Raw genomic sequence first — 26023 nt, 5'->3', positions numbered from 1 at the left:
GATTCAAAACATAGATCAAGAATTAGACGAACCACCACTTTTCGTAGAAAGATGTAAGGTTAATCATAGTTGTTACTGTTAAAAACCCACAAATCTTTGCAACTACACTCAAGTTGCAGCTAGATCCGGCCTTTAGTTCTTGATACAAACTCAGCCCTTCGATAAAAGGCATGCTTTATCCATGAAGCAAAATTTGAACACTATTGTCTCTTCAAAACCAAATGACAGCCAAATAATGAACCAACATAAAATGCAAGATAATAGTCATCCCTTCACACTAATTAATGAATACCTGTTTAACCCAAACGGAACAGCACCTTGCCCTCAACTTTGCCTTTTGTGCTAAGCTCTTCTATTTCTATGCATCTTAGTGAGGACAGAGCTTCTAATAATAGTGCTTCAATTCAGATTTTGAATACATTTTTTAAGCAATGCAGAGTTCAAAAGATTAACCACATGGCACCAAACCAGCACAAGTACAAACATCATCAATAGCAAAAAAAAAAAGATAATGCAAGAAATCTAAAAAACAACTTATTTTAATGACTAACTGCAAACATCATACAAACCATCAAACCATTAACCACAAAAAACTCATAAAAATGCAATTTTTGATAGCATATAAAAGTCCCAAAACAAAAAATTCATACTAAAAAAAGAGCAGCTCCAATTAGATATGCTTCAAGTAAAAACACTGCCAAGTCTATGCCAAAACCAAGTGATGATAACAAAAGGATAGAAAAAAAAAATCACCAAAAGCCCAATCAAGCAGTGAGCACAACAGCGCCACCGGCTTCCTTAATCTTCTTCTCAGCATTCTTTGACACAAGTTTCGCCTTCACGACAAAAGGTTTATCAGAGGGCAACGACCCCTTACCCAAAACCTTAAAATACCCAAACTGCGTCACGTCGACCATCGGAACCTTATCCTTGGACGCTTTTTCCTTCACATCTTGCGGCACCATCGACCAGATCCTGTCGACGTTGACGGTAGGGCAGAAGAATTTGTTCCGGAGTTTGTGGAAATAGCGCATACCGACCTTCCCGAAGTACCCAGGGTGATACTTATCGAAGAGGATACGGTGGTGGTGCATGCCACCGGCATTACCGCGGCCTCCAGGATGCTTCCTGTGTTTTCCGATACGTCCATGACCTGCACTCACGTGGCCGCGCTTCTTGCGGTTCTTCTTGAATCGGGTCGTCATTGCGGCGGAGGATTTGGGGGAAGAGGCAGGAGGACGCCGGCGGCTCAAGTACTGAAATGAAAGCGTAAAGCGTAGGGTTTCGGGGTGCTTATATCTCAGAGTTAATTTCAATTAACCCCTTGAATTATTCATTATATTAGTTCAGCCTCTTTTATATTAAATAATTTCATTATTTCACATCATTTACCAACATCTAATGTTTGTGTTCTCTAATAAACCTTTGATTGAGCTCTTTTCTTTTCTTTTATCAATTACTAGCTATCGAGACACAAGTGTTATACGTATCGCGAATAAAAGACGCAAACATGTTGCATGTATGTAACGTAACTCGTAAATAAATAAATTAATTTACATAATGAACGAATATTATGTATGATATGTGTGTTATACATTTTTATTTTTGAAATATTTGGTTACTTTATGATATCTTAAATAATCAATGAGAGATTAAAAAAATATATATCTTTTATCATATAATAATTGTTTGTTGGCAAAAATTTGTGTGAGACGATCTTATAGGTCGTATTTTGTGAGACAAATATCTTATTTGAGTCATTCATGAAAAAGTATTACTTTTTTACGCTAAGAAGATTACTTTTTATTGTGAATATCGATAGGGTTGATATATCTCACAGATAAATATTTGTGAGACCGTATCACAAGATATCTACTCATGTTTTTTATAATGACATTCGTTCAGAAACTAAAATTGTGATGAATAGGTCTCTTGTGAGACGGTCTCACGAATCTTTATCTGTGAGACGGGTCAACCATACCGATATTCACAATAAAAAATAATACTCTCAGCATAAAAAGTAATACTTTTTCATGGATGACCCAAATAAGATATCTGTCTCACAAAATACGACCCGTGAGACCGTTCCATACAAGTTTTTGCTTAAAAAAATATATATACACAACGCATATTGAATAGATTATAAAAAAAAAATTATCTCAAAATAAATGCAACAACCTTAGCATTCAATTTTTGTCAAATTAAAGAATTGACCAGAAACATAATATAGAAACAAATTTGATCTAATGTTAAAAATTGAACCACTTAATTTATCCAAATCCTCCAAATCGGATTCGATCATTTTGAATCAACTTTAATTCAAACAATATATGTTATCGTACTTTTGTTAAATATCATCCTTCAATCCAACCATCCGTCTTCGAACTATAAAAACTTAAAATCGCGTTCTAATTATTTTTGTAGATTATATGAAAACACATAATGTATAACGAATTTTCTTACATATGATTCTTTTGCTTCCGCACAATTCTTAGAATCAATCGTCCAAAATCAAATAAGGTACACGAGCTGTATGAATAATTGTATAAAAATATTATTTTCAATATAAAAAAAGAAATGCAAAGTATCCGTACATTTTTTAAAATTATAATATATGTGGTAGCAATACATCTTTGTATACAACATTTTATATATATAGGATTGATTATGTAACTTTCCATCTTTTATCAAAATTTTCGTACTTAGTTGAGAAAGTCTTTTTGAAAGGGTTACATATAGCTTGATCACGGCTAGACACATGATTACACAGAAAAATACGACATTCATTATTGTTTGCCTTTGTGCCTTGTTTATCATGAGAGCAAAGCTTAATCGTATAGGGAACTGTCTTTGTGTAAACTTAAATGAAAGTCCATAATTTTCTTGACTTTTCAAAGGCATTCGATGAAGAAAATATCTTGTACCTTTCATGAGAACCTGTTATAATCTCAACATCTACGAAGTTTCTGTTTAAATTGTGACTTATTAATCTCGTTCCATTGCATAGACCGAGTTTAGGTGCAACATTCTTTAATAGCATGATCGGACAACCCACTTTCAAGACATGGAGCACGGGTGAGCCATAATCAAGAACGGGTGCGCTACAAGCCTTGTTTCACAACACATGGGGTCGCAACCGGACCGGAACCGGTCCGATGATACCAAGTTGGACTTCTGGTCCGCATTGGTATGGGGTTTTTAACAAAAACCTTGGAACTGGAATCGAACCGGTTTTCAAATGGTTCTATTCGGAATCGGAACCGAATCGGAACACTTAAACATGCTTAGTTATAACTGATATGGCATATAATCTTCATAGATAAATATCTCGAGTTTTTCTCTATATATGATATGATCAAATTTTAATTTTTAAAATTCACAATTTGTATGGTACAACTTTCTATTAAAATATGTGAAATCCAGATGATCTAATGAAGCATAGACAACTTAGATATTAATGTGAGTGGAATTATATATATCGATTAGAATTAGTAAAACCCGTCCATATTTGTGCAAGTGGTATATTGTAGATGCATCCAAAATCCAAATGAATTTAGTGTGGACTATAATATCACTAAGTATACCTACCCTTCGTTAGTGACGGAATCAGAAATATAGCTCAGCTCGAACTAAAATTTTAAATTCTATAATCTTTTATTATTTTAAATTGATCTAGTATCTACCCGAACTAATATCATATTATTCCAAAATTATGTCCGAGTATATAATCATGTGACTCCGTCATGGCCATTCATGACAATAAATATAAAGCAATATTGGCAACTTGGCATAAATCTATTTAAATTAAAGAAAATCAATTTGAAACAACCTGTGTCGTTCTGTCGTTATTTTATCCGTAAAGATAAGCATCCGTCGCCATTTATCGTATTTCATGTCCTGACTATCATTTTATATAATTAATTATTAAAATTAACAAGTATTATTATTTGAATAATATTTATTTAAATTTTGATTACTATTATATAAATTTTTAATAATTATTAAAATTATTGATATAATATAATAATATATATTTAAATTTTGATTACTATTATATAATTTTTTAATAATTTGAGATAATTCTTAAAAGTAGATAACATTTTTTCTGTCGTTAAATTGAAAATTTTTTTATCTTGATTTAGAGAAATTGTTGTTAATAAAAAATAAAAAAAATCATGTATTATTTTGTCTATCGAAATTTTAAACAATAAATAAATATTTTTCAAAAAATAATTTTTTAACATTTATAATATGAATAAATTTTGTTTAAAAATTTTAATTATTTTTTATAACATTTTAAAAAATATTTATATTGAAGTTATAAATAAGATATATAATAATAATAATAATAATAATAATAATAATAATAATAATAATAATAAAAGCAATTTACAATAGTCGATATACCGAAATTCACGACGACATATTTTTTAAAAATTTGAAAAATATAATATTAAATAAAATGATAGAGTTTTGAGAATTAAATATATAATACAAAATTCAAAATCATAATTGAAACTAATTTAAATGATATAACCAACATAAACACTTAAATGTAATTTATATTTTCTACGATATNATAACCAACATAAACACTTAAATGTAATTTATATTTTCTACGATATCAAATTCAAGTTTGAATTTTAAAAACAAAATTTAAAAGATTTCATATTTAATTACGTATTTATTGTTTATTATTTTTTAAATATCTAATGTGTTAGATAAATATATTAATAACAATAAATATTTGCACTTTATAACAAATTTTTAACGAGCATTTTTCAAATATGACAAAAATTTTATATATATATATATTTTAACTTTTATTAATGGTGGCAAAATGGTTAATATAAAACAAGTGCGGAGTTGTAGGGCTTCAAATGGGAAACATGACAAAATGAGGGGGGCATTTGTAATTTAAATGCTCGTACGGCTCACCAACTCCGCACTTGTTTTATATTAACCATTTTCCCACCATTGAAAGTTAAAAATAAATATATATTTTTAGTTTAAGAAATACAAAAAATTAATTAGAAGGAAATGCTATCACCAAGTCAATCAATCTTGGTCGGTATAAATCCATTTCGGGCCACAGGTAGTGAAGATTTCGAAGCTATTGCCTTCTGTTCAGTTCATGATCTGTATCTATTGCTGTTGGTGGTGGTGGTGTCAAGATTTTGAGTGATTTGCTGTATGTCAGTAGATTGCTACTCACAGTACGGTGGATCAGTGGTGATTGCGAGCCGGTTACAATGGCCTCAGCTTCGAAAAAGACGGCGTCGACGGCAACAGACGCAGGAGAATCGGCCGCCGTCGTCATCCGCCGCGAGGCGGTGTCTAGTTCTGCCGTCGCTGATTGGACAGAAGATCAGCAGAGAAAGAATATGACGTCCTTAATCAGAACCGAGCCTTCTTCTAACGCCCCCAATAAAGGTTGTTCATTTTTTCTTTTTCCTTGTTTTGTCATAGTCATCACTATGCTGCTNGATGTTTAAAAAGATTTATTCTTTAATATGTGTGTTGTACACTTGCTGTGTTCCTGTCGAATTGTGTGCATGAGCTGTAAACTTGTTTAAGATCTTGATTTTTGTCTGTAACTTGAAATCTCGTTTATCCTTCAGTTGGAATGCTTGATCACATTGTGCCCACGTCTCTACTGTATTGTTTATCCCTGTATACTACCGACTATTTCATTGTTCGTTCTTTTCCTTCTCTTTTTTGTTACGGACAACTGAATATGGCTTACATGTGCGAGGTACAATATCAAGTTGATTTTATTGTACTTACAAGTAACAATTATTATTTTTAAATAAAAACTCATCATCTTCAATTTACGAAGAAAAACAGAAGGAAAAAAAAGAAGAAGAAAAGTGACTTGTTCAGAAAAATCACCCCATCTGCAGCAGTAATCACACTAACTTTTAAATTTTAAGGGACATGGCTAGATGAGTGTAGCTTATAATCGATTTCCGTTGGTCGGGTACTTGCTTGGTGGTCCATTGAACAACTGATGTGTTTGATGTTTTTGAAAATTCTAAAGCAACAACACTTTAAATATGGAAGTTCTTAAATGCCTCGAAACATGCTTTTAGGTTATCCAATCCCAGATATCAACATAGTAGCATTGTGTTTGGTGGATCGTTTCAAGGCAACAACTCTGTCACCTCCTATAGATGACTAATTCTCAAGATTTATTAGATTTTGGTTGTTTCTAATTCAAGATATTCTGCATAACATGCATGACACGTTTGCTACACAATAATCATGGTACTTTGACGTCGAAGGAGCTCAATCTCCTACTATTTCCCCCTTTCTTTTAATGGTCACTATTTTATTACAACTATACCAGCAATAATTCTGTAGAAACAGAATCGCTTTAGTGTCCATGAAGCCATGGATGCACAAGTTGGCCGTGCATTTTATAAGTAAGCTGTCGTAAAAATCCTTTTGTAGGTTTCAATTTGAATTTATATACATCCAATTCTCTAATTTATACCATGTTTTTGCAGGGATTGCTTGTTTATCTAGCACTAAGGTTTTATCCGTGGCTGACATTTATTAATATTTTCGATCAATCCATCTAATTTTATGCCATGATATTGTGTTTTCTGTTGGGACCTGACATTTAGTTTAGTGTATCTGGTTCTGTATGTTGTTGTATTAGTTATTTTTCATGGAATAATCTAGTGAACATGAATGATTTTGTCTCATTCCATTTACCAGTCACTTTACTCTTGTCTGTGGGCAGAGAATTTTTTAGGACTCATCTCCAGATGAACAATATTTTGGTTCGGTCACTTGAAGAATAGGATAGATGTTTCATCTATGTTAAATACTTTTTACTTAATTTGCAGAAGATTTTTTTGTTGATTGATGCCTTATTTTAATTGGCATGACGGTTATTCAGGGATTCAGACACTGACAAGGGTCCAAACCAAACATCCTTTGGAACCTTTATCTCCTGCTGAAATCTTTGTGGCAGTGGCTACTGTCAGAGCAGCTGGAGCCACTCCAGCGGTTTAAACTCACTCTTGACTTTCCTTCCCCCGACTCGTGCTATAAATTATGATGCGTCTGCAGTCGCTCTAAGCTGTGTGGACACTTGTTTATGTGGTCACCTTACTGGATTTATCTCTTGCTTCAGGTCAGGGATAGCATGAGATTTATTGAAGCGGTTTTGTTGGAACCTGATAAACATGTAGTGGCACTGGCAGATGCTTATTTTTTCCCCCCTTTTCAACCATCATTATTGCCCAGAACCAAAGGAGGCCATGTTCATATCAAACTCCCACCAAGACAAGCCAGACTAGTTGTTTACAGTAAAAAGTCTAATGAGACTAGTGTATGGATTGTTGAGCTGGTTGAAGTTCATGCAACAACTCGAGGTGGACATCATAGGGGAAAAGTAATTTCCTCTACCGTTATTCCTGATGTTCAGCCACCTTTGGTATGTCACAATGACTGATACTTTTGTTAGTTAATTGTGTTTGTTGCTTGGTTTTACCCAGTATTTTGCAATTCATACATGCATTCTTGACAAATTTAATTAATCCCATCAATCATTCTGATACAACTGGTAAAAAAACAAGTGGTCTTTTAGTTCTGAATGTTTTATATGGTATGTGGTATCACTGGTCAACTGCAAATGGCACACTTTTTGAATCTCCTATTGTATTCCAATTGTTTTTCTCTGTTTTGGGTTTATAGTTCTGGATTTTTGGATATATGTTTTTAATTTGTCTGCTGCTTCCCATATATCACGGTAGTAATTATATGAATCTTTTCACTTCCTGAATCATGCATCAAATGCCACGTAAAATGTCAGTTATTTTTAGTCATGGCTAGAACACATGGGCACACACTGGAATTTGGCATATATTAAGCACGTGCAAGCCTTTGTCATTTTGGCTAACTGTTTGTACTGCTAGTTATGCTGATGCATGGGACCACCTCACCAGCTTGATTCATATGTTCTGCTTGTAGTTGTTGTTATAAACTTTATCCACTTAAACAGCTGTTAAAGAACACGCCTGTTAGTTTAGTATGGTTCCTTGTAATTTCTACTGGGTTTTCCATTGAAGTGAGATCATGACTGATGAGAACAGTATTTGTATTCTGTCATGTTCCAGTTTTTGCCCAGCCTGGTCATAAAGTTTTGACATTGACTCTTTGGTAAATATGATGAAAGAACAATGTTTGCTGTTGATATTATACCAGAAGATCTAAAGCACTCTGTAAATGTTTTTGGTATCATAAGCTGGTGCTCTTGTTAATTGCTTAGATTTATGTTTTTTATTTTCTTGTCTGAGGCGTGGGTTGCCATCATTCTAATTTGTTTTTGATCATGAAAATGACAATTATAGTCTGTTATGCACGGATTCAATGTCTAATTTATTGGATCTTTTTCTCAATCTTAGGATGCTGCAGAATACGCTGAATGTGAAGCTGTTGTCAAAGATTACCCTCCGTTTATAGAGGCAATGAAGAAGAGGGGTATTGATGATATGGATCTAGTCATGGTTGATAATTGGTTAGGATGATATAAATAAATATTTATGCTTCAACATTAAATACACATATGATACCAGTCTTATTCATGTTCAAAACATATTTAAGGTGTACTGGCTACTACGGTGAAGCTGATGCTCCTACTCGTAGACTTGCGAAACCACTTATATTTTGCAGGACAGAGAGCGATTGTCCAATGGAAAATGGATATGCTCGGCCAGTTGAAGAAATTCATGTGTGTGTTGACATGCAAAATATGGTTGTGATAGAGTTTGAAGATCGTAAGCTTGTTCCCTTGCCTCTCCCTGACCCACTCAGGAACTTCACTCCTGGTGAAACAAGAGGAGGGGTAGATAGAAGTGATGTCAAGGCCCTTCAAATTGTGCAGCCTGAAGGGCCAAGCTTTAGAATTAGGGGACATTATGTGGAGTGGCAGAAGGTATTTACTTTTCTTCTCTCTGTTTTAGATCCAGGTTATTCTAATGATTCTCACATGTAACCTAGGCATGATTATTGTTGAAATTCTGGTTGGCAGTGGAATTTCCGGGTTGGTTTCACTCCAAGGGAGGGTTTGATTATTTATTCTGTTGCCTATGTTGATGGCAGCCGGGGTCGTAGACCTATAGCTCACAGGTTAAGCTTTGTGGAGATGGTTGTGCCCTATGGGGATCCCAATGATCCACATTACAGAAAGAACGCATTTGATGGTGGGGAAGATGGGCTTGGGAAGAATGCTCATTCTCTAAAGAAGGTTTTCCCCTCCTTTTCCATGATTGATCTTCTTCTGCTCTTAAATTTTAGTTCATTGTGCATGAACCTCGTCATGAAATTCTTCGTTTCAGGGATGTGACTGTTTGGGATTTATAAAATATTTCGACGCTCATTTCACGAATTTTACTGGAGGTGTCGAAACAATTGAAAACTGTGTGTGTTTGCATGAAGAAGATCATGGAATTTTATGGAAGCATCAAGATTGGAGAACTGGGCTTGCAGAGATTCGAAGATCAAGGCGTCTCACAGTTTCTTTCATGTGCACGGTTGCTAATTATGAATATGGATTCTACTGGCACTTTTATCAGGCAAGTGATCACATGCACCACAAAGTTTACTTGGTTAAATTGTTCTGTGAGATGGCCGAAAAAGCAAGGTGGAATGTCTCAATTTCAAGTTTATGGTATGGTACCCTATAAACCTAGTTTGGTCTTTACCTATGTGGCATAGATACTCCTATTTTTTTTCCTGAAGTATCCGACATGGATACAACGCTCCGATACGTGTATCGGATACGGCAAAATCTGTGTCGTTGACTTTTTATACGTTTGACCAGTCGGATACGTCTTGAACACAGATAAGATACGTCATAGACACGGCGGGGATACGTTTTTTTTTGCTTTTTCTCCTTACATCACTCCTATGTGTTGTATATATTATATATATATATATTTTAATAATTGTCGTATCCTTGGCGTACTGTGTTTTATATTTTCAAAATTTGTCGTATCGCCGTATCAGTATCTTATTCGATATGACACCCATATCCGTATCCATTCTTATTCAATATGATACCCGTACACATATCCATGCGACATAGGTCTTTGATGACACAAGCGTTAAGTGAATTTTGAAGCTTGTTTCAATGTAACACGAATTTAATGAACCCATTACTGTTTTTTCTTAAATTTATAAACCTAGTACAAGTAGTCCTCTTCAAACGAGCTTTATGTTGGTTTGCTCTTGGATGGAAAGATTTGAATAATTGACTTGAAATGACAATCATCTTAGGTGTATTTCAAATTCTTCGTAAGTACAATTACATCATCATAATCAAACAAATGAGTGAATTCAACATAAATTTATCCAAACAATCAAATGCTTCAAATCCGTCAATCCATGTGCACTCTTACAGTTGTAACCAGTATACCTAATCAAAGGATCTTGATTTTAGATTCCTGCCGTTGAAGACAACATTTCAAATTACTGATTGCAGGATGGGAAAATCGAAGCAGAAGTTAAACTTACTGGAATTCTTAGTTTAGGAGCATTGCAACCCGGAGAATCCAGAAAATATGGCACAACAATTGCACCAGGGTTATATGCTCCTGTTCATCAACACTTTTTTGTTGCTCGTATGGATATGGCAGTTGATTGTAGGCCTGGAGAAATGCAGAATCAGGTATTTAATCCTATGTTAGCAAACCATTTTTTTTAACTTTAGTGTGTGTCTTCATATCTCATTGGTGCTCAGTCCCCTTGAACTGTACACCTTCTTGAGCATTTAAATCCTATTGTAAATTTTATACTTGTAGCATGATAAATTATAGGAATTGAGATACTCTATTTCAAGACCAAATGATTGATCTTTTATTTATTTTTATTCTGTTACTGTCCCTATTTTTGTTTAGGTTGTTGAAGTGAATGTCAAAGTTGAAGAACCTGGTAAGGAGAATGTTCACAATAATGCGTTCTATGCTGAGGAAACTTTACTTAGATCTGAATTAGAAGCCATGCGAGAGTGTAATCCATTGTCTGCCCGTCACTGGATTGTAAGCACTCTAATCCTGCTCCTTTGTTTGAACAATTTTAGTACTATTTTGTGCCACTTTCTCTGTGGTAATCAAATTTTGTCCATCTAAAATTATTTTGCTGGAACTTTCTGTGATTGATTGTCTTATTGCAAGGCTGAAGCTTTAGTCTTTCCCAATAAAATTTTTTTAATTTATATTTATCATCTATCTGCGTAATTATCGGTCTGCAATTCTTTTTAATATCGTAGGTAAGGAACACAAGAGCCGTCAATCGGAATGGACAGCTGACTGGCTACAAATTGGTACCTGGTTCAAATTGTTTGCCTTTGGCTGGTACTGAGGCTATGTTTCTGAGAAGAGCTGCATTTTTGAAGCATCACCTATGGGTTACACCATATGCGCGTGGTGAAGATTTTCCTGGAGGAGAATTTCCTAACCAGAATCCTCGTGTTGGAGAGGGATTAGCTACTTGGGTGAAACAAAACCGGTCTCTGGAAGAAATGGATATTGTTCTATGGTTAGTTTTCGTTATAACTTTGAATTCTTCATTCTTTTACTAACGTGACAGGACTCCTCAATTATACTATGCATTTTTGCTGAAACATTACCTGGAAGCCTTTGAATCAGCTTTCTTTTACTCACGTTACTGCCGTGTATATTGTAACTTCCACCTCTGAATGATAGCAGTTGTACTGTTTGCTGAATATCAAACCTGATCTCCACCTTGCTGAGCTTAAACTGTTTTATCACGGAACCAGTCATGTTTTTTTCTAGAATCTCGACTTTTGAATTCAATAAATGCTCATTAATCGACATTATTCCAGATTTATTATGATCACGTTCGATATTGCCCCTTTTTCACATACTTTGAGAATGCAGGTATGTTTTTGGAATCACGCATGTTCCACGATTGGAAGACTGGCCTGTCATGCCTGTGGAACACATTGGTTTTGTACTTCAGGTATGCCAACAGCTTAATATTTCCCGGTTGGTTGCAGTACTTGTGTCCTTTTCAGTATCTATTTTATTTTTCTTGACATTTTCTGACAACTTCTGGTCGCTCATGGATGCAGCCGCATGGATTCTTCAACACATCCCCCGCAATTGATGTGCCTCCCAGTCCTTGCAGTATGGATGTGAAAGAGAATGAGGTGAAAGAAAATGGTGTTGCCAAGTCAATATCATCAGGTCTAATTGCAAAGCTTTGAGGTGATATGAACAATTCTCAGTTGCTTTACTGTGGATTCAATTTATGATCTTTCGTTGCAAAATTTGGATTCTCATGAATTTTTTTTATAAAGAATGTAAAAAAGACCGAATAAGAGATCGAAATGTATTTGGAGCAGCAGATATGAACTAAAATCTTGGCGTGTCAGCAGATAATGGATTTGATTTTGGTCCAGGCAGCTTCCATGTTATGTATATGTCATGCGAATTGAGTTCAAGTACTCCATATAACTTTGCATTCACTAAAAATGGTTGATTCTAGCCTTACACTGTGATACACTCAGTGATCCAGGAATCCGGATAGCGAAAATTATACTTTAGAGTTGAGACTTATGCATATTCGGTGATCCCCTTGGTCATCTGTTGTAACTTGTGGAATTATGCTTCATTCCGACATGTCTCCGATGAACTTCTTTGAGTTAGTTATGTAGTGTGGTTGATTAAATATACAAGCTAAATTTAATGTTATAGGCTAATGGGTTAAATAAATATTTTGGAACTTATTATGGATAGCCACTAAGAATTTTGAAAAATTGAGCGAAAGGAATAGAATAAGAGTAAGTTAGGAAAAATCTTCAATTTAAGTCAACTTCAAATTTACTCTATACGACCTAAAATCCACGACCTATATTAGATTGAACTCTTCAATTTTTAAAAAGTAATAAAAAAAATATTTTTGATTTTATAACTGAGCCAGAAATGATATCACAATCTAGTTAAAATTATTTCAAACATACAAAATTATTATTATTGAGCAATTAAATGTTTGAGGAGGATATTTTCTCAAATAATATGGATCCGAACAAATGTTCGATATTAATTATTTTCAAGATTTATTGCAATACTTTAGAATATTTGAAACAAGATAGATCTAACCAATATTAAATATCAGGAGCAAAGTGTAACTTATCAGAAACAAAAGGTAAAATTATGATTCAGTCTAATAAGTTGCTATAAATAGTACCAGATTCATCTAAATTCTCTAGAGATCTTAGAGAAATCCAAAAAACGATACAAAATTATGACAATATATTATATTATGTACCACAAAATGTGAAAAAAAAAACACTGAAAAACAAGAATAAATTCTTGTAACAATAAATGATATTAAAACAAGAATCCAAACTTTAGAACAAACGAGTTCTAGCAAAACGACTTTGATACGAAGGTTATCAGGTACTGAACCCTTATACCTCAAAGAGGGACGACCAAGGTAATGCCAAAACCTTTAACCGACGAAGAAAAATGACCAATCTAATTAAAATGTCTCAGAAAAGAAATTAATTTGATGACAACTTTGGAAAGAATTGGTTTCGATGATCTCCAAAACCTTGCAAAATCTTTTGCAAATCTCAAGGTCGTAGTTATGAAGATAAACATAACTGAGGGTGAACCGTTCACAATAACCTGACCATCTTCGTATGAATCACCAAGGGAAAGTGTGTGATCTCATAATAAAAATATGAGAGGACACCAAACGGAGTTTCATGTTGGAGAAGTATACCCAGTGGAAAGTAAGTCAAGGAGAAATCAAATTCTCTTGTAGCAAACACCCTATGAGAAATATGTTTTTATAACATATACATCTTTATGGGGTTATGCTTAACCTTAAACTGGGTTTCAAAAATAGATAATATCTTATAGATGATTGGACATTGACTATGAGAATCGCACCAGGAACACTTGATTTCAAGATAGAATTATTCATTAAACTTTTAGAAATGATTGCATGAGACATGACTTCGGTAGAAACCAAAGAGTCAGTCCTAACCAGAGAATCTATCAGTGAGATAGCAAGATTAAAAGTTGCCTTATTTAAAGAACAATTTATAGGGGTATAGAGTATTTTAACAGTCAATATACAGAGAAAAAAAAGAAATATACTCAAGCTCTGTATAGTCATGAATTATATGACATATGTTTAGTGGATTAATATATTATGTTATTCACTAAATATATATGGAATTTAGAGGTCGAAGATAACATAGTGATGCAACTTTTTTTTGCTAAAATGCCATGTCCCTCTAGAGAAATGCTAACTAGGGAATATGTCCCTGACAATCCAGATATTTTGATATGAAGAGCCTGTTTTCTCAAATGAAAATTGACAGAATGATGTCATATGGCAGCATTACAAAAGAATTATAAATGATTAAGAGATATTAATAAACGTACTCCAATTTCGACCAATTGTATAGAAAATGATAGAAGAAGAATAAAATGCTTCTACCCAACCACATATATTGAAGAATAATTTTATTACCAATATATTGTTCAAGTATAAGAGTTTGAGGATATTAACTCAAACAAAAGTATATATGAAGAAGAAGAAGTTTTGAGTCAGGAAGAATATGATGGAACAAAATCAGAATCTGACTCAAGAAGAAGTGTTTCGACACGGAACACATGAAGAATTGCTTGGTTTCTTTAGCCAGACAACATTATCTTATAACATGGTCCAGAAGATCATGAGGGAAAATCTTAGCCTACAGAGATATCAAGGATTCTAAGCAGGACAAATAGAAAAGTTATTAGGAAATGTTGGCCTAAGAAACCAAAAGCATCATCTAATTTAAAAAGTGCCAGAAGGGAAATGAAAATCCAATAGAACTTACGGGAAACCAGATGAAGAAATTAATACTTATGAAGAAATTAATAAGGAAATACAAAAATTCAAGATAGAAGTAGCATAAATCATGTCCTGGATTCATATCGGAGCTAACCGGATTATGAAAAAAAACTACTTTTAAAAAAAGAATATATTCACCTATTGATATTTTTATATGCGATAAACGAATGGCTAACCTTCAAGATTCAATACTGGGAACTATATCAGAAAAAATCTGTGTTAAGGAAAAATTGTAAGAGTAATTTATCCAAGAATAATCATGTAAATCTAGTAGATCGAGACTTCAGTTGAGCTTTGACATTGCATCAAAACTTCAAAGAAAAATGCAAATCAAAGAGGGCAATAGATCATATTCTATCACCTATCAAATTTCATATGCTCTATCTAATACAAATCATTCAGAATTTTTAATTAGAAATGAGTGTATTAAAATACCACAAATATTTGGAAAATATTTTCAAGCAATTTATCCAGAAAGAATCGAGTTTTTTTATTACAAGAAACAAATATCCAAATCCAAGACAAACCGATTCTACAAAGGAATCAAAGTTTTAGATTGGAACCAAGAAGACTATCTTTTCAAGTAGATAATATCACAAGCTACATATGGAGAAAAACACATGTTCAGGAATTTCAACCGGTAAAAAAAAGTTTTTCAACAGTAGGAAAGCTCAAATGTCGGAAAGGATGGAGGGAAGTCAAAATAGTGTTTGATATTACAAGTCAAAGAAATCAATTTTCTTGTAATACTATATACTAATTGGAACAACCAATGATAGGAACTTAACAAAAAATGATAAACATCGGAGAACTGGAAGTTCATAACAGTGGAATTTAAGGAAAAGAACCAGATCGACTGGTTCTTAGGTTAGAGTTTCTCGAAGAACTCAAACCTTGAAAACGTCTAGAAAATGGAATAGAGTTCATCACAAATGATAGGATGTGGAAAATCTAAAGAGCACAAGCCCATTCTCGATATGCATCCCAGTAGAGATGTTATGTGAACAATATAAGGCTTAATATTTTGTTGCTTATATTGATTCGGGAGTTGGAATTTGTACAACAAAAAGATGAGTTTTTCCAATAGATTTGGAAGAAGAATTACCTGAGATTGTTGGAGAGATTTCTCCAAAAAAATCTTGATCTTATGTAAAGGAATTAATATGACAGAAATATTAATCGGAGGTGCTGGACAAACACATTGGTACAAAGTAAAAACATCACCGATTTATTTTCATGATCCAGAGCTGGCATTCTGTTATGAAACAATTTTCTACAAATGTTTAAGTCATACACACAAGAAAATGAGACTAGAAGATTTGTATTCACAAAACCATGTGAACACAAAGTCATAGTCCCGAGAATAAGAGAGGCATTTTATAGAAAATTGTCAACCAGTTTCGCAGCAAGCGTGACGATGAAGGAGAACTTCTGAACCCAAAAACAAAGGATTTTAGGCCGTTTGGAGAAACAATGCTCCAATTGAGAGCATATAAGGACATCCGAATAAAGTAAATAGAGTTCCTCAAGATATCTATATATCAGAATGATGTAGAGTTGAATATAAATTATACCTGAAAGATGTCAAGAAAATGATCAAAAAAAATTACAATGAAGATCTGGTAGGATAAAAATCAACTTGAAGCTAGCCTTAAAATCAAGGAAAGCAAAGAGTATGAATTTGTCAGATGCAAATAGAGTTCCTCAAGATATCTATATATCAGAATGATGTAGAGTTGAATATAAATTATACCTGGAAGATGTCAAGAAAATGATCAAAAAAAATTACAATGAAGATCCATTGGTATGGTAGGATAAAAATCAACTTGAAGCTAGCCTTAAAATCATGGAAAGCAAAGAGTATGAATTTGTCATATGCAAGACTATCCCGATGAATATAATTGATCAAAAAGATATGCAGATTATTATCAAGTAACATCTAGACCTTGGACTCATCAAAGAAGGAATATCACCACACAACAGTCCATGTTTTCTGATAGGAAATCATTGTGAGATCAAAAGAAACATATCCACGTTGGTTATTAATTATCAATAAATTAATAAAATCTTGGATTTTGATGGATATTTCATACCTACCGGAGAACATTTGATTAGTTGTATATACAACGCTAAAATATTCTCTAAATTTTACTGCAAGTCCGGATGCTATCAAATTCAGATGTAGGAAGAAAACAAGAAATTCATAGCTTTCTTCACACCACAATGACACTTTATTTGTGAAGTTTTACCAATGTGATTTTTTAATTCACATCAGATATTTCAAAGAAAGATTAATAATATATTCAGTGATTATTTCAAATTCATGTTTGTCTATAGTGGTGATTTTTTTAAAACATCTAAAAATATGGAAGAACATATCAAACACTTAGATATTTTATCTAAAGTTCGTAAGAAAGAAAGACCGGTCTTTTCTGAAAAAGAAAGTAGACATTGCTACAAGAAAGATTGAATTCATCGGAATAGAAATCGATGAGTTTGAAATAATTCTGCGAAATTTATATGGACAAAAGAACACAAAAAAAGGCTTAGCCAAATAAAAAAATATGTTAAAATTTTCAAAAAATGGGTATTCCTCAAGATGAATATGATCTGGTATTATATACAAATACCAGTGATCATTAGTGGGCAACAGTTTTAACAAAGTTCACATCAGAAAGGGAACAACCATGCATGTATTGTAGTGATCTATTCTCAGAAGCAGAAATAATACGATTGTATATCAACAAAAATGAATTTTATGCAATAAAAAAGACTTTAGAAAAATGTCCATTATTTTTAACAGCAAATAAATTTACAATAAAGGTTGATAACACACATGTAAATTTTTTTTTAAAAAATAAAATATAATCTAAACTCGAGAAGACTAGATTATAAAATGTCAAGTTTTATATCAAAATAAAAAAATAAAAATTTAATCAAGGTATATAGGCTGGAAACGGTGTAGCTGTATTTCTTTAGACTATANTCAAATCAATGCATATAATAACAATAAGTATGTGGTTTAGGGAAACTCAAGTTATATCTAACTCGAGTCATTCTCCCGGGTTCGACATTGACTTATACCTTTCTTTCGTAGTCTCGGTCTGAAGCAATATAAGTGCTGAACTCAAGACTGTCTCTGTAAATCTGAAATGACATATCGAGAATAGCAATATCAACATTCCATTCACAATTCAATACCTAATCTGATCAATCTGAAGTTAATTCAAATCAACGGCATAACGGCACAATCCCGATATCCCCGTCAATACAATAGCAACATATATCAATTACAAACCATAACCCATATCCGTTACAATCTGTAATCAATCAATAATCCAAATCTGATCAATTTCAATCGATAAAGTCAGAAAATCATAACAATTCCAAAATCAACTTGTTCTTCGATCTGACTTCGATTCTACGATGTCTAGTATTCCCAGAACACATAATAATGGTCAAATAATAATTTCTCCAATATAATAATTTCAAATGATAACAGAACTCAATAAAACTTACGTCCAGTTGTAGCTCTCGTCGAGAGGAGTACGGTACTGTGTCCGGATTTAACTTCTGATAAATGAATCACTCAAAATCACAATTTAAAGCTTGAAAGAAAACTTGACAAATCTCCTGAAGCTTTCTCGGTTTCTTCTCTGGACAATTGACGGAAAGTGAAATTTCTATATATCAAACAAGCATGGCAAGACAAGTGTCCACTCAAATCCAATATTGCACTTTAGTCCCTCAACTTTTCACTATTTGCAAAACGACCCCCGCTCAATCTTTTAATTCAATTTCAATCCTACTTAATTACAAAAAAAAACCGTGGAATCTAATTCATCATTCCAAAATGCGTAAACTAAATAATCTCGGATTAAGGTGATATAATCTCGTGCCTTACAATTCTCCCCCTCTGAGACATGATTTCGTCCTCGAAATCTCAAGCAATCATATCACAAGTAATCAAATCAGAAATACCAGAAACTAAAATAGTAAACTCACATCAGTGGAATAACTTTGGGAATTCCTGTCGCATATCTGATTCAGTCTCCCAAGTAGCTTCTTCAATGCCATGACGAGTCCACTGGACTTTCTCAAGTGGGATGGTCTTCGTTCTGAGTTGCTTTTCTTTACGATANTATCTATATATCAGAATGATGTAGAGTTGAATATAAATTATACCTGGAAGATGTCAAGAAAATGATCAAAAAAAATTACAATGAAGATCCATTGGTATGGTAGGATAAAAATCAACTTGAAGCTAGCCTTAAAATCATGGAAAGCAAAGAGTATGAATTTGTCATATGCAAGACTATCCCGATGAATATAATTGATCAAAAAGATATGCAGATTATTATCAAGTAACATCTAGACCTTGGACTCATCAAAGAAGGAATATCACCACACAACAGTCCATGTTTTCTGATAGGAAATCATTGTGAGATCAAAAGAAACATATCCACGTTGGTTATTAATTATCAATAAATTAATAAAATCTTGGATTTTGATGGATATTTCATACCTACCGGAGAACATTTGATTAGTTGTATATACAACGCTAAAATATTCTCTAAATTTTACTGCAAGTCCGGATGCTATCAAATTCAGATGTAGGAAGAAAACAAGAAATTCATAGCTTTCTTCACACCACAATGACACTTTATTTGTGAAGTTTTACCAATGTGATTTTTTAATTCACATCAGATATTTCAAAGAAAGATTAATAATATATTCAGTGATTATTTCAAATTCATGTTTGTCTATAGTGGTGATTTTTTTAAAACATCTAAAAATATGGAAGAACATATCAAACACTTAGATATTTTATCTAAAGTTCGTAAGAAAGAAAGACCGGTCTTTTCTGAAAAAGAAAGTAGACATTGCTACAAGAAAGATTGAATTCATCGGAATAGAAATCGATGAGTTTGAAATAATTCTGCGAAATTTATATGGACAAAAGAACACAAAAAAAGGCTTAGCCAAATAAAAAAATATGTTAAAATTTTCAAAAAATGGGTATTCCTCAAGATGAATATGATCTGGTATTATATACAAATACCAGTGATCATTAGTGGGCAACAGTTTTAACAAAGTTCACATCAGAAAGGGAACAACCATGCATGTATTGTAGTGATCTATTCTCAGAAGCAGAAATAATACGATTGTATATCAACAAAAATGAATTTTATGCAATAAAAAAGACTTTAGAAAAATGTCCATTATTTTTAACAGCAAATAAATTTACAATAAAGGTTGATAACACACATGTAAATTTTTTTTTAAAAAATAAAATATAATCTAAACTCGAGAAGACTAGATTATAAAATGTCAAGTTTTATATCAAAATAAAAAAATAAAAATTTAATCAAGGTATATAGGCTGGAAACGGTGTAGCTGTATTTCTTTAGACTATATACCTTTAAAAATATGCTACACCACATACTAAGATTAAAAAGCTCAAGGATAATTTTACGACATTTTAAATAAAATATGAAACTTAAACTAACTTTTAAACTAACTTTCAAAGGAGGAGGGGATAAAACTTAAATGAAACTAAGGTTTATAGATATTTATTTACAATTTGCCCATATAATAATCCATTAATTATTAATATTCTTGTTGAATTTCAACATAAAACTACTTGATTTAGAATTTACCATAGCTCGAAAAAAGATTAATATCATGGCCCTTGAGAGTGTTTGAAGCATATCAACGAACAGTTTGTTTGCATCTATTTCCGTGGCAGTTGATGTTCTAGCGGGGCATATGCTTTCCACAAATCAGCATAAAATCTCAAGGGTTTCTTGAGTGCCTTCTTCCATTCATTAGAATCCGGCAACCTCCCGGTAAGAGCAAGCGAACTCTCATCTTCCCTATCATTAAGATTCAATACGAAAAGCTCATCTCCAAACACTTTGTGCATTGCCTTCAGAGTTTCCACCATTATCACACCTCCGTCTTTTCTGATATCTTCAGGCTCCACGCAGTGTCCACCGACGTTCGCCATTATCCTCCCGCCTTTTTTAAGAACCCTTTTTAATCTTTCCCATGTTGATGCATCTTGGAGCTGGGGGATCACGCAGCCTTTAGTAAACAGATCAACGAAAATTCCAGCAAACCCATCTTTAGTACTGGCGTTTAATGCATTTCCCGTGTGAATATATAGCCGATCGGGGTGCTCCTTCTCAAGCTTCTCGAGACCAAAATACTCTCTGGCGACGGAAATTATTGATGGGTCCAGCTCCCACCCGAGGATTACAGCCTTCGGGTACATTTCAAGTACGGGTTTAGCGGCTGAGCCTGCTCCGAAACCAAATATGGCAAGAGGCCCGGGAGGAATGATCGGAGGCAGTGTGGCCAAGACGTCGAAGTATGCGTTAGTTAGTGATTTGAAAGGGAAATAGATGCTGTGGATGTTGCCGGGGGCATCGAGAAGGAGAAGCCTGGATCCTGCTAAAGGGTGGTGTGCTGTCCTGGAAACTTGAAGAACTCGAATGTAATTGTGCCTGGACTTGAACTTGACGAGAGTTTTTACGTCTTCAATAGGGATTCCATCATCGCCGTCGTACTTGGACTGATGGGATTTGAGTATGAAGGGGTAGCGGCGGCCATGTGTTGCGGACAACGGGTTTGGGAATATTCGGGCACCAGCTAAATTCATGCTCGGTTGTGCGAAGGAAAACACATACGTACCAATTGTAAATGTGTTCAAAACGATTTATGTCAAAAATGATTCTCATCAAATCAAAGGATACTTGTTTTAAAAGACTAAGTTTANCAAATCTGACAACTCCTCTGAAAGGTGAAATCTTCAAGAATACTCGGTCTCCTGCCTCAAATACCAACGGCCTCCGTCGAGCATTGGCATATTTGGCCTGTCTATCTTGAGCAATCTTCATTCTCTTCTGAATCAGTTTCACTTTCTCAGTCATATCTCTGATCATATCAGGTTCAATCTCAGGTACCTCAGAGACATTGTCCCAATACAAAGGGGATCTGCATTTCTTGCCGTACAATGCTTCAAACGGTGCCATCTCAATACTCATCTGATAGCTGTTGTTGTACGAAAACTCACAAAGTGGCAATGCATCTTGCCAACTAGTGCTAATCAAGCACTACGGCTCTCAGCATATTTTCCAATGTCTGGATAGTCCGCTCTGACTGTCCGTCAGTCTGTGGATGATATGCGGTACTCAGATGTAACTTCGTACCTAGAGCCTGCTGCAAACTCTGCCAAAAGTGCGAAGTGAACCGAGGATCACGGTCTGATACAATCAACTTCGGCACTCCGTGCAATCTGACCACTTCTCTGACATAGATCTCAGCCATCTGGTCATACCTGTATGTCATCTGATACGGAATAAAGCATGCTGATTTGGTCAATCGGTCAATCATGACCCAAATCACATCACAACCTCGGGAGGATCGCGGTAACTGCGTCACAAAATCCATGAAAATGTGATCCCATTTCCATTCAGGAATAGACGAGCTGTGCAGTAGACCTCCTGGTTTCTTTCTTTCTGCTTTTACCTGTTGGCAATTCAGACACTTTGACACAAACTCTGTGACATCAGATTTCATCTGTTTCCACCAAAACTGTGTCTTCAAATCATTGTACATCTTTCTGCCACCAGGATGAATGCTAAAACGACTGCGGTGCGCTTCTGTCAATATCTGTTGTCTCAATTCTGAAACATTCGGCACAACAATACGATTATTCACGTACAGTACATCATCACGTACCTGATACTCTGACTGATGACCAGCTCTGACCATCTCAATCGATTCCTGTACTTTCTGATCAACTTTCTGAGCCGCTTTAATTTTCAAAATCAGCTCTGGTTCAGCTCGAATAGCATATAATCTCAAAGGCTGACAATCTTTTTCAAATACTAATCCAGACAAACAGCAATCTTCTATCAAACTTGAAACACCTATAGTCGATAAGGACAAAGAACATACCTTTCGACTTAGGGCATCGGCTGCTGCATTCGATTTTCCTGGGAAGTATTTGATTTCACAATCAAAATCTTTAAGTAAATCAAGCCATCTTCGCTATCTCATATTCAACCCAGACTGTGAAAACAAATATTTCAGACTTTTATGATCATAATAAATTTCAAATTTCTCACCGTAGAGGTAGTGTCGCCATATCTTCAAAGCAAATACAATGGCTGCAAATTCAAGGTCATGAATTGGGTAGCGAGATTCATGCGGTTTCAGTTGTCTCGAGGCATAAGCAATCACATGCCCTTGCTGCATCAACACACAACCCAGACCTCTGTGAGAAGCATCACAGTACACGACAAAATCACCAGTACCTGAGGGGATAGTTAGGATCGGGGCACTGGTCAATCGTTTCTTCAATTCCAGAAAACTTGACTCACAGTCTTATGACCAAATGAACGGAGCATTTTTCTGTGTTAACTGGGTAATAGATTTAGCAATACTCGAGAAATCCTTAATAAATCGACGGTAATATCCTGCCAAACCCATAAAACTGCGTATCTCTGGCACAGATGTCGGTCTAGGCCAACTGATANTCTCACAAAATACGACCCGTGAGACAGTCTCATACAAATTTTTGTCTTTAAATATTTGTTAACATAGTTGTATGTGTGTTCTATTTCCGTCAAATGTATCTGATTTACAAAAAAATATTTTTGCACTTCTTAAACATCACAACAAAAACGATTTTTTTTTTTTTTTTATCAAACCGTCAACAATGAATGCTAAATAAATTTGTAAATATAATTCAACAACCTTTAAAATTTAAAATACCTTCATACACCATAAAATAAACTCCTTCATAGTCTTCATCTCAAATAAAAATAAAAATAAAAATCCTCGAAACAATGCACAATTTGACAACTTCATCGGATCATAAAATAATCTCACTTAAAAACAATATTTCATAAGTAAAAATTTATGAACTTAAACATAAATACGGAATATTAGAATGTCTTGGATAAGTACTCTCTACCACGAACCGTCCATCTTTGTCATCCAACATCAACTCAGTTTTCATCTTGGCATCAATGAAACCTAATGAGCCTAAGACGCCCATCAAATTCTTTCGGAAACAACAAATATCATATGGGAAAAGTAAGATATGCATTAAAAGTTTTTTTCTCAAAACATTAACATCTAAAAAGCATTTTTCCTCACCTCAAATTTTTATAATTAAACATAATTATTTTGTATATTAAAATAACCCTCGAGTACACATATATTTTCAAAAATGATATAATAAAAATAATAAATTTCACTTCAAACATAAATCATTATCCATCAGCATAAATGATCAACATTTTTCCTTAAATCTTCCTCAATCTCAAATCCTCAATTAAAAATCTTCAACAATAATTTTATAAAATGTGGCTAAAAATGTTTCTCTAATCATCAGCCATAGTTGTTCGATAAGCATACAAATATCCAAATTTAACATAACAACACCAACCAAAGGCCAACACCCAAAGCCCGTAATGGTGGTAAAGTAACACTAGCAATAGAGTCGGTACCAAAACTCATAATCAGTCATAACTTCTCCATAAATCAAAAGAAAACATTATTTTTTTAAAAAATTTAAGCTCATGCTGCCAAAGAAAAATTAAATCCCAAGAACCGTACTCCTTAAATTAAACCCAAATTGCAATTTTCCTAAAAAGGTTCCCCTAAGCTCCTTTATACACCAACTAAAAGCTACCTTTTTCCTTTGAAATTTCTTGCAAACACCAACAGGTCCACGACACCCCACAAGTGAAGAGGACGACCCGCAACCCTTCCATTCGATAGTACTGGGGGATGAGTTCGAGCTGTCGATCAACATCATGTGCACAACACCTGCATACACACGGTCGGGACAGCCCGTGTACACGACCCTGCCTCCGAATCCCTTATCCCTCGCACACCATAATCCTTCCAAGTTGTACCTCTCGTAATCTTTGTTTTAAAATACAGAACACGCACGTACGCCCTATTATTTAACACAAACACACACTCAGCGTACACTTTTCCTCGCACCGCAGCTCTTCCGTTTCAAACCATGCACGCCTTGTTGATGTATCGTTTTTTCGCATCCAAAAAACAATGGAAGTTTACAAATTTTGTGTATTGACAATCAAAACTTCTTTGGTCGTCATATGATTTAAACCATTCATAAGGTGTTCAGATTTGATTTACTTTTGCGTTTAAGAACGCTTAAATCAGTTCGAGATTAGAGGAGTTGATCCTTCTTGTAAATCTCTACGAACTGTGTATTAAAATCAACAAACTTCTTCAATCTCATGAATCTGGTTCACGATCAAAAATCGAATTATTCGTAAAGATCTCATTAGATATCTAAATGAAATTTGCGTCGAGAGTTGATCGTCGGAATTTCATAAATCTGGCGAGATGGCAGCGGCGTTGTGGCTTTACACGACGACGTCATGACGGTGATGTGGTGGAAGGTGGTCAACTTTTGTGAGGGTGCCAGAGAGAATTTTGGTGGACAAAAACTGAAAAGGCCCGTATTTCGTATTCATATTTTTGCGGAATTATTAAAATTTTTCTAAATAAATAAATAACTTGCTTCAAAATAAACATGTAAATAATTTCAACTTTAAAATAACAGCGGAAGGAAATATTGTTTCAAATACCAACTTAAAAATAATCCAACATATTAAAACCGAGTTTAANAAATATCATCAATGAATATGATAACAAAATCATCCAAATACCTTTGAAACACACGGTTCATTAATCCCATAAAAACAGCTGGGGCATTCGTAAGACCGAAAGGCATGACAATAAACTCGTAATGTCCATACCTGGTTCTGAATGCGGTTTTTGAGATATCGTANTATTGTTTCAAATACCAACTTAAAAATAATCCAACATATTAAAACCGAGTTTAAACATAATATTAAAACTGAGTTTAAACATAATAAAAATGCATAAACTAAAACATGAGGTCCTCGGGTATACTACTGCTGCCACAAGATCGCTCACTGGTCTACGCCCTCCGTCTCGACCTCATCAGTACCTACAACAATCAAGTCTAGTGAGTCTAAAGACTCAACATGTATATATCGTGAATAACANAGTAAGTCCTCCAACTGTTCTTTCAACTCTTTCAACTCAATCGGTA

At 34.1% G+C, this 26023-nt stretch overlaps 3 protein-coding genes across 6 annotated transcripts; 1 reads left to right on the top strand and 2 right to left on the bottom strand.

Annotated features, from left to right (window-relative positions):
* Positions 1-592: 592 nt before the first annotated feature.
* Positions 593-1269, bottom strand: LOC140985574 (large ribosomal subunit protein uL15x). Its single transcript, XM_073453424.1, has one exon. The coding sequence runs from the start codon at positions 1203-1205 to the stop codon at positions 765-767; it is 441 nt and encodes a 146-aa protein (XP_073309525.1). The 5' UTR covers positions 1206-1269; the 3' UTR covers positions 593-764.
* A 3716-nt stretch (positions 1270-4985) lies between these two features.
* LOC140986220 (diamine oxidase [copper-containing] 1, peroxisomal-like) lies at positions 4986-12654 on the top strand. Of its 4 annotated transcripts, none has more exons than XM_073454300.1 (13): positions 4986-5095; positions 5204-5433; positions 6908-7017; positions 7145-7447; positions 8418-8530; positions 8617-8947; positions 9044-9259; positions 9351-9587; positions 10496-10681; positions 10911-11051; positions 11282-11550; positions 11913-11994; positions 12107-12654. In XM_073454300.1, the coding sequence occupies exons 2-13, from the start codon at positions 5253-5255 to the stop codon at positions 12239-12241; spliced, it is 2304 nt and encodes a 767-aa protein (XP_073310401.1). In that variant the 5' UTR covers positions 4986-5095; positions 5204-5252; the 3' UTR covers positions 12242-12654. The 4 variants fall into 4 exon arrangements, with proteins under 4 accessions (XP_073310401.1, XP_073310400.1, XP_073310399.1 ...); XM_073454299.1 differs by having other exon boundaries at positions 5011-5433; positions 12107-12242; positions 12553-12654; XM_073454298.1 differs by having other exon boundaries at positions 5011-5433; positions 12107-12242; positions 12335-12654.
* A 7781-nt stretch (positions 12655-20435) lies between these two features.
* LOC140986505 (uncharacterized) lies at positions 20436-21607 on the bottom strand. The gene has a single exon (XM_073454780.1). The coding sequence runs from the start codon at positions 21551-21553 to the stop codon at positions 20624-20626; it is 930 nt and encodes a 309-aa protein (XP_073310881.1). The 5' UTR covers positions 21554-21607; the 3' UTR covers positions 20436-20623.
* Between the last annotated feature and the right edge of the window lie 4416 nt (positions 21608-26023).

Source organism: Primulina huaijiensis, chromosome 10 (assembly GCF_012295235.1).
Source record: "Primulina huaijiensis isolate GDHJ02 chromosome 10, ASM1229523v2, whole genome shotgun sequence".
Lineage (NCBI taxonomy): Eukaryota > Viridiplantae > Streptophyta > Magnoliopsida > Lamiales > Gesneriaceae > Primulina > Primulina huaijiensis.
This window is presented reverse-complemented; position numbering and strand designations above follow the sequence as displayed.

Bases quoted from the DNA above. Each gene is read 5' to 3' on its own strand.
- LOC140985574 (XM_073453424.1), bottom strand. From the start codon at position 1,205: ATGACGACCCGATTCAAGAAGAACCGCAAGAAGCGCGGCCACGTGAGT.
- LOC140986220 (XM_073454300.1), top strand. From the start codon at position 5,253: ATGGCCTCAGCTTCGAAAAAGACGGCGTCGACGGCAACAGACGCAGGA. The intron at 8,531-8,616 runs GTTAGGATGATA...AACATATTTAAG, and splicing joins CTAGTCATGGTTGATAATTG to GTGTACTGGCTACTACGGTG. The intron at 9,260-9,350 runs GTTTTCCCCTCC...TCTTCGTTTCAG, and splicing joins ATGCTCATTCTCTAAAGAAG to GGATGTGACTGTTTGGGATT.
- LOC140986505 (XM_073454780.1), bottom strand. From the start codon at position 21,553: ATGAATTTAGCTGGTGCCCGAATATTCCCAAACCCGTTGTCCGCAACA.